The following is an 8,920-nucleotide window of genomic DNA, read 5'->3' as shown; positions in this document are numbered from 1 at the left end:
CTTTCCCCCCCCACCCCCCTCCCCGGGAAAGGGCCATAAATGGTGGTCACAGGGACAGGCCGGGCATCACCTTGACAAATCACAGCCCCCTTTCCCCCACCACCCCCCCCAGCCCTGGAGAGGTGCAGAGGGAGGACGGGGTGAGGGGGGGGGGTCCGGGGGCTCTGTGCAAGAAGCTGAATTTCGGAAGGCAGAGGAGAGGCGCGCCTTGCTCTGGGAGCTGCCACAAGTGTCCAGGAAATCGAGCTGGGGGGGGGGGCACCTGCAGCTCCGTGGCCATGATCCAGGGTGCCAACAGCTGCCTCCATCCATTTATTTTTCATTACCCCCCCCCCCCACTTCCTTCTCCTGCTCTGCTGCAGGGGTGCTGGGGGTAGGGGGGACACATAGGGGGGAAAATCCCCCCCACCTGGCAGCGCCTCTGTGCTGCTGCTTCCTTCTCTCTGGATTTATATACATTAGATATATTTATATATTATAGTTATATATTTAAAAAAAAAAAAAAAAAATAAAATGGGGGGAGAAAAGACCAGCTAGAGGCTCTCACGGGCCGGTGCCCTCCCCAGCAGTGTATCCACCCCCCCCTGTAAAAATAATAATAAAACCTAGAAAATTATTCCAGTGCGTTTCTGGGGGAGCCCCCGCTCCCAACGCCCTGGCCCGGCCCCCCCCACCTTGTTCTCCCCCACCCCACCCCCCCCTCCACCAACCCAGTCTTATCTCTGGCCATCCATGGTGGCCATGGCTTTCTGTGGGGGGGCAGCAGGCGGGGGGGCGGGGGGCCAAGCAGGCTGCGGGTGGTGCAGGTGGTGGTGGAGGCCGTGGGCGGTGGGCGAGGAGGGGGGCAGCCAGGCGGGCTGGTGGCTGGGGGGCGAGGAAGCCCAGAAGGGGCTGAAGCTGCCCGGGGGGGAGCAGGCCATGGAGGTGATGGGGCTGTTGCTGCTCTGCAGGCTCTCGGAGGTCCGCAGCTTGGAGAACATGGCCAGAGCGTCCGGGAAGTTGGGCGGCGTGGCCGGCGTGTTGCTGGGGGTGCACATCTGCGGGGGAGAGGAGAAGGTGGGCGTCAGATCCATCATGGATGCTTCTGGGGGGTCCCAAGCTGCCTGCAAGAGCTGGACCCGTCACCGTGGATCCTGACTGCACCCCACACCTGGGACCCCCGGCCCCAGGGGATGCTTGGAACCCAGGTCCGGCTGGCACTGGGGTCCCCCAAAGGTGTGGGGGCTGCATGGGGAGGGTCTCCAGCCCAGCCAGGGCTGGGTTTGACCCATCCAGCCTGGTCCCCAGGGTGAGACGGTCTTGCAGGGGGTCACCTTTCCTACTGCTGGACCTGTCGAGCAAAACTGGGTACATGCACAGGAAAGGGGTACGGGGTGTGTGGGCAGGGGGATGCACAGGCACGGAAGAGGTGCCTGCATGGAGGGGGCTTCACCCCTCTGGATTAAATCTGCCCCGAATCTCTGTTGCCTTTATGGAGCTGCGGCTCCCGTCGGAGGCCGGGGCACAGCCGAGCAGTGCCGAGGGGCCAGGGCAGCACCTGCTGCCTTCAGCGATGGGGAATGGGGGAGACGCCGCTGAGGGGGAACGTCTGCTGCGTTCTCCCCCTTCCTGGGGCTTATCCTGGGATTTGCCCCTGGTTCGGCAGCCCCAGCACACGCAAAGCCCTGAATCCCTCTTGCGGGCTCCTCCTCATCCCTGTCCCAGCCATCCTTGGTGACCACCGGCATCAGAGGAGCAGCTGGGCGCGCTGCAGGTGCTCCCCCCTCTCCCCCTCCATGGCCAGACCCCTTCGAAGACAGAGCTCTCCCCAAAGTGATGGTAAACCAGCTTTCCCTCCCCCCTCCCCCCCCCCCCCCCCAAAAAAAACCCAGCCTATAAGTTTGGCAGTATCTGAAAAGATACTTGTTGCAAAAACTAAGAAACCCAAGAAAGCTTCACTGACTGTGTTTTGAAAAAAACAAACAACAACGTGGCCACACACAGACACACACACACGTGCCAACCGCCAGCCCTGGACTGAGGTTGGACACGATGCTGGAGTGGGGGGGGGGGGACATGGCTCCCAGCTTCTGGGGTAGAGTTTGCTGGATTAATTAAAGAAAAAAAAAATTTAAAAGAGAAATATAAAAATTGCAGTGTAATTACTGCCTTCCTCCTCTGACACGTTTTTGTGCAGGAGCTGCCTGGCTGTCGGAGGGTTGATGCCAGCAACCGAGACACCAAACAGCTCTGGTGAGTCCCTTCCCCGTGGCCCGGACCCCCTGGGGGGGGTTTCACCGGGCACGGGGAACCCTCCCCTCGGCGGGGGCGAAGGCGACAAACCGCCCCACGCTGCGCTCGCAGCTTTGTTCTCCGCTGCTTGAAAAAGAAATAGAAACCGCCACCGTAAAAACCCCTCGCCCCGAGCCGCGCGGGGCATTTTAAGCTGCAGAAATCAGGATGCTGGGGTGGGGGGGAGGGGGGGGCGAGGGGGGAAATAGCAACCAAAAAATGCCAAAAATGCGAGGTGGGAATATTTGGTGAGAGGGTAAAAGGTATTTTGTCACCACGTGGAGCACACGGTGTTGGGAATACACCGCGGGGAGGGGGGAGAGGAGCCATCCAGCCCCCGACCCTCCGTGCTGGGCTGGGCGATGGGATGGCCACCGTGCCATCGGTGGGACGTGCGTCCTGCCTGCCCCCCATCGCAGCCACCCAGCGGGCATCGCCCCGACGAGGCTTTTGGGGTGAAAACACGGCAAGGCCTGAACGCGGCCGGCAGCTCCCGCTGGCTCTTCCGACCCTTCTCCCCAGCCCCGGGGAAAGAGGGTTTTCCCCCAGACCACCCTCCGCGGGGCGGGCAGGAAACGAGCAGGGGGAGGAGGAGGAATTGACAGAAAAGGGGTTTAAGTGGGAGCCGGCCGGCAAAATGACTTTCTGCGAGAGAGAAAGCGCTTGCTGCCGGCAATGCCAGGCCGGCTGGAGATTTCCTGACGGCAGGAGAAAAAGAGGGAAAAAAAAAAAATAAAATAAGGAAAACGGCTTAGCCCAGATCCACTCCTTCCCCGGCGCGCGGCACCGTTTAGTTCCTCACCAGGAAAAAAAAAAAAAAAAAAAAAAAAGAGAGAGAGAGGAAAAAAAAAACCCCAAAAAACACACCAAAAACCACCCCGGAGGGGAATAACTTCCTCCCCTCGGCCAAGGGGACGTGCCCTCGGCCAAGGTCAAGTGGAGTCTGGGGGAAGGGGGGAGCGGTGAGGGTCCCTGTGCTCCCCCCCCCCGGCCCCGGCCCGGGGAGCCCAACTTGCAGCGCGATGCTCGCAGAGACAAACTATTTCCTGGCAGACATTTTAGCTCGTGTTTACATTCGCCGGCTGCGTGTTCCTCCGGGCGCAGAGCAATATGGCTGGCAGGGGAGCTGACAGCCCCGCCGCCCCCGGAGAGAGGGGGGGGACGGACACACACACACACACCAGGCTGCGGACCCCCTGGGGGGTAGATCTGCGGGGGTCCTGAGCTGGGTGGTGGGTGTAGGTGGGGGGTTTGGGGTGGTTGGTAGGTGCTGGGAGGGGTGTGAGGGGGGGGGTTGGGGGATTGTGGGGGGGTGGGAAGGGGATTGCGGGGTGGTGTAGGGGTGCGGGGGGGTGGGGGGGGGGTGTGCGGGTCCCACTTACCATCTGGGGGGGATGGTGGCTGCTGGGGATGTTGGTCTCCTGGAAGAAGGCGCTCAGGGCCGTCTGTGGGGACAAGCTGTCAGCCCACCCCAGACAAAGGGGGAAGGAAAACACCCCCCCACACACACACTCACCCCACAGCCCCCTGCTCGTCCCCCCTCCACCCGCCGCGGGACCCCCCCTACGGGCGCCCCCCCCCCCCCCCCCCGCCAGGCTCAGGGCAGGGGGGGCCTAGTGCTGCCCTTCACCCGACCCACTCGGGATCGCTCCCACGCCCCCGTGGCGGGGGGCACAGCCCACCCCACCCCCCCCCCCGCCTTGTTTACACGCCGCCGCCGCCCCCCCAGCGGACCCACCCACGGCCCCCCCGCTCGGGGTGTGTATGTGGGGGGCACCCCCCCGGCGCCGGGCCGCAGCTCGGGTTACGGCCCGGTATAAATAGACCGGGGGAAGGGGGCTCAGAGCTGGTTCCCCCCACCCATTCCCGCGTGGGTGCTGGCGGGAGGGGGGGGGGGGACACGACACAGCGGCCGGGCCACGCGTGTCGGTGGGCCGCGGCCGGGCCGGCCTTCCCCCCCCCACACACCACCTTCCGCCCCGTGGTTCTGCGGGCCGGGGGGTGGTGGGGGCTCCCGGTTTGAAGGGTGGGGGTCCCGATTTTTGGCGGGGGGGTGGTGTGGGGGGGGGGGTGGTTGCGTACCTCGAACTGCCAGTGGGCCGCCTGCAGCAGCTGCTTGGCCTGGTCGGCGGCGCACCCGGCCGCCAGCACGAACTGGTTGATCATCACCTGGTGCCGCAGCTCCTCCATGTTCACCGACATGGCGGGGAGGGGGGGTTGGCGGGGCGGGGGGGGGGGGGGGGATCCCCGCCGATCGCTGCCCGCCGCCCCGCACCGCGCCGACACCGGGGGGCGGTGGGGGGGGCGGGGGGGGGGGGGGGGCACGGGCGGGGGGGGCCGCGCGCGCACGCACGCACACACGCACACGCACACAGAGACACACACAGAGGGAAGCCCCGCCCCCGCGCCCTGATTGGCCGCCGCCGCGCCGCCCGCCCCGACGGGCGTTCGGTTCGAATCTTCCAGCTGCCCGGCCGCTCCGCCCCGCCCCGCCGCGCTCCCATTGGCCAGCGCCTGTGTTTTGGCTGCAGGCCGCTCTCTTATTGGTCGTCGGGCCTCTGGGAAGGCGGCTCGGCCGCTGATTGGCTGCGCGGCGAGTTTTGGGGTTTTTTTTGCGGGAGGTGCTGGTGACGTCACGTTCATTGAGGAGGTTCATTGAGAGGCGCGGGCGGGGGCTCCCCCCCGCTCCCCGGGCGGGGCTCTGCCACCCTGCGGGCCCCGGGGCTGGGGGGGCCGCTCCAGGGGGGGGGTCTCCCCCCTTACCCCCCCCGCCCCGGCAGGGCTCTAACTGCTGCCCCCCCCTTCACTTTCTCCCCCAGGCAGGGACCCCAGCTTGAGGCCGTGGGGCAAGAGGAGGGAGCCGGCCTGAGTTCACCCCTGTCCCCCCTCCCCGCTCCATAGGAAGCCTCGGCAGGAGGGACCCAGGGGCTCAGCCGGAGCTCCCAGGTTTGGCTTTTTGGGTTGTTTTATTCTGTAATATAATATTTAAAATCCTGGTGACAATGAGCTTCAGCCCCAACCAGCAAGGGCAAGCTCCCCTGCTGATGAGTGTGTCCCCACCGGGTTTGGGGACAAGTATGACGCACGCCTGGAAGCGTTCAATCAAAAAGGAAAAAAGCGGCGTTTAAAACCCAACCGAATAAACCGGGGACTTCACAAATGGATGGTGTGAAAATAGACCGAGCTGACGAGAGCCATCAGAGGTTTGAATGTGGTGATGGTGACGAGGCGGCTGAGGGAGAGGGAGTAAAGAGGGGGAGGGATGGAGGCTTCGGAAGCGGGGTCTGTGGCTGGTTGCCCCCAGCAGCCGGTGTGCGAGGGCCTGCGTGGGACTTCGGCAAAGTCCCGATGGCCCCGTGGCAGTGGGGGTCTGGCCAGCCGGCTCAGCCCCCAGCGCAAGGTGGTCCCAGTGCGTGGTTTCCGCGGGCTGGGTGTCACGCTGGGGTGTTCAGGGGGGATCCCCCTCACCGGGATGCAGCGATGGGTACGGAGGCTCCTGCTTGCCCAGCTGAGATCTTGGCAGCTCCGTCCTCCTGGGGCAAAACCGGCCCTAAGGCAGGTGGAGGTGTGAAGGGAGCGATTCCAGGTGAAGCCAGGTCCCCAGACCCATCTGCCTCCCGTGTACAGACCCTTTACACCAGCCCTGGGGAACACTTGGGAGCTCCTTGTTGCCAGAAACACCCGGGTGCGAGCACAGGCGGCTTCCAGCTGAGTTAGGAAAGCTGTGAGCAACCGGCCTCGGGTAGTGCCTGCCTGTAAAACCCAGGGAAACGCTGCTTTGAGCTCTCGCTCACACGCCAGTGGGGCTCACGCAGGCAGCGGGCGTCTGAGGCCGTGATAAAACACAGCGTTTGTGACGTTTGGAAGAGCAAGGCAGGACCTTCAGTCCTTCGAAATGAAACTCCATGGGGAACCGCAAGAGTGCTGCAAACACCTCGGCTTTTCCCACCGCGCCAACCAGCTGGTGGAAAAGCCCCTTTTTGGGGCAGGATTTGCAGCCGGGGCAGGGTTTGCCATCGACCCTCCCTGGCCTGATCCTGCCTGAGGTGCTCCTCCATCCTCCCATCAGGAATGCTGCCTTGCCACCCCGCTGGGACCCGCAGGGGCTGTGGGGTCAGCGCTCCAGGCAAGGTGTGGGGTCCCAGCACCTCACTCCACCTTCCCGGCCAGGAGCCGCTCCAGGAACCAGCCTGGGGAGCGCTAATGATGCGGCAGCCCTTGTTAGGGCTCAGCACCCACTAATGAAGGGCCCATCCCCTCCCCAGCCATTGCCGCCCTGCAGGGCTGAGGCAGCTTCTGGGTAGGGCTGGGTGGGGAGAACTGGGGCACCATTTGGGGAAAGATAAGGGAAAAAGGATGTGGGAGTGCTGGGGCAAGAGCCAGCCCAGGGGTGGGTTCTTGGCTCTGCAGCGGGTGCCAGGGACTGCTGGAGGAACTGGGAGTGGACTGGGCATACTGGGTATACAGAGCTGCCGTGGAAGAGCCGCTTGCTCTCCTGTTTAACCTTTGAGCAAACCACTGCACCTTCCCGTGCCTCAGTTTCCCTCTCAGCACACAGAGGCAGGAGCAGCGTCCCCTTTCCCTGCCAAACACACGCACCAAATCCCACGGCCGGGCGGCACGAGTGCCTCAGACGTGCATCTTGCCCAGCAGCAGCTGTGGGTTTGGGGTTAAGTGTTGCTTTTTCTCCATGCATTGGATTCCTCCTCCCTGCGGCCCTGCCGGTCCAGCCCCTCTGGGGTTTGTCCTGTGCTGGGGTCTGGCGTGGACGCGGCTGGGCAGGCCTGGGAGGGAACGTGCCCTCGAAGCCGTATCATCACCCAGCTCCTGCCTGGGCTCCCGCGCTCCACTGCGGCACTGTCCTACAAAATCCTCCGCTGCAGCAATGGCTGGGGAAAAAAAAAAAGCAAAAAAAAAAAAAGCAAAAAAGCCCACAAGCCGTGCATGCACGCAGCAGCTCTGCGTGTAATGACTGCTGGGTTATGGATCTGCACGGGGATAACTTTGAATTATTATCTGCACTAAAACCCTGCAGTCTGTTGTGTGCCGGTAATGAAATGTGCTGGCTCCCTCTGCCAGGCTCGCGTTTCTCGCTGCCGTCGCTGGCTGGAGTGAGGCAGGGGAGCGGGGCCGCACCGGCAGCTCGGCAATGCTGGGCTTGGTGTTTTAATGACAGATGCGCAGAACGGGGTCCCCAAAATGTGTGTTGGGGCGAGCGGGGATCAGCTCCTGGGGTCTCGGGGCTCGGGGATGAGCTCCAGCACCGACGGAGCCGGCTGCCGGTGCTTGATGTCGCCCTCGGCTCTTCTTCATCCAATGCTCCCGTTGGCACCCAGCCCGGGTGTGACATCCAGCGGTTCAGACGCGGTGTCACTGCGGGGGCTGCGGGTCCCGGTGTGACGGCAGCAGGCTGACAAATGGGGCGCAAAGCTGTCCCTGGGCTTGCCATGGTGGTGGCTGCTCTTTCTGGCTGTTCTTAGCCACCCTTGGGGCTGTGCAGGTTAGAATGCAAACGGGCAGGGAGACGCCTGTGTCCCTCTGCAGGGAGGGCACGAAGCCGGGAGCCCCGGGGACAGCCTTTGTTCGTCACCGCTGAGTGGCCTAGGACATCGGGGCGGCTGGTCCTCCTCTCTGCACATCTCCCATTTGATATTTATAGCACTCGGGTTATCAACTCAAATGAAAATCATGTGATGCTCCACTAACTTGCACTGCAGGCCTAATTAATCACCCGGGCTTTTGAGCGAGCGGTCAAAGGGTCCATCCTTCACCTTCATCTCCAAGGGGAAAATGTGAAGGTGCCGAGTGCTTCCCAGTAGCTTAACGCTGGGGAACTGGGGGAACCTGGGGGTGCGTTGGGGTGCACCGGAGCAGACAGGCAGCTCCCTGCCTCCAGAGGCTGCGCCCGGCAAACGCAGCTGCTCCTGGTGTGGAGCAGAGCTGGAAAGGCAGGATGGAGAAGATGGAAGTGCGCACTGAGGCGGGGGGGCTTTTAACCTGCCTCCCCCCTGCAGTGCTGTGCAGGAGGGGCTCAGCCCATGTGCTGGTGGCTGCTCCGTCCCCTTCTCCCTGCACCAGGTGACCTGTTGGGAAAAGGCAGGGGGGCTTGGCCTTCTCCCAGGGGACACGCCAGCGGCTGGGGGGGATTACGGGGACAGAGGGGCCGTGCTCTGAGCCAGCCCGGGGGGGTCCCTGTGTCCCTGGGCTGGGGGTCCCCGGGGTGAGGTTGCTGCTGGGTGTCACCCAGCTGGTGGGGCTGGGGGTGAGGGTGGGAGGAGGGTGATACAGGTGGGGACAGTGGGGTGGGTGGTACTGGGGTGGGCAGGGGTCACTGAGATATGTGACTTGGGGGGGGGCAGATGGTAGGGAGGGCAGGTCACGGCAAGGGGGACCAGTGAACGGTACTGGAGGCAACTGGGTGGCACTGGGGGCGTGCGTGTGCCACCGGCGGGGGAGTGGGGCAGGTAAGCGCCACCTGAAAGGGGGGGTCCTGCTGTGCGGGTGGGGGACACCGGGGCAGGGTGACGCGGGGGAAGCGGGCAGAGCCTTGTCCCCTTGTCCCCCGATCCCCGCGGCATCCCCGTGCCGTGCTGTGCCGCGGCGGGGCGGTGCGGGGCGGTGCGGGGCGGGGGAGGCCCGGCCCGGCCCG

At 64.1% G+C, this 8,920-nt stretch overlaps 1 protein-coding gene across 1 annotated transcript; it reads right to left on the bottom strand.

Moving 5' to 3' along the window:
• On the bottom strand, positions 1-4,522 carry UBALD2 (UBA like domain containing 2). The gene is made up of 3 exons (XM_063351859.1): positions 4,354-4,522; positions 3,654-3,716; positions 1-1,037 (listed from the first exon to the last, which is right to left on the bottom strand). Exons 1-3 carry the CDS (start codon positions 4,471-4,473, stop codon positions 717-719), a joined length of 504 nt encoding a protein of 167 aa, XP_063207929.1. The 5' UTR covers positions 4,474-4,522; the 3' UTR covers positions 1-716.
• Between the last annotated feature and the right edge of the window lie 4,398 nt (positions 4,523-8,920).

The sequence above is a fragment of the Chroicocephalus ridibundus genome, chromosome 14 (genome assembly GCF_963924245.1).
Source record: "Chroicocephalus ridibundus chromosome 14, bChrRid1.1, whole genome shotgun sequence".
Taxonomy (NCBI): domain Eukaryota; kingdom Metazoa; phylum Chordata; class Aves; order Charadriiformes; family Laridae; genus Chroicocephalus; species Chroicocephalus ridibundus.
The sequence above is the reverse complement of the archived record's forward strand: the minus strand, read 5'-3'. Positions and strand labels throughout refer to the sequence as shown.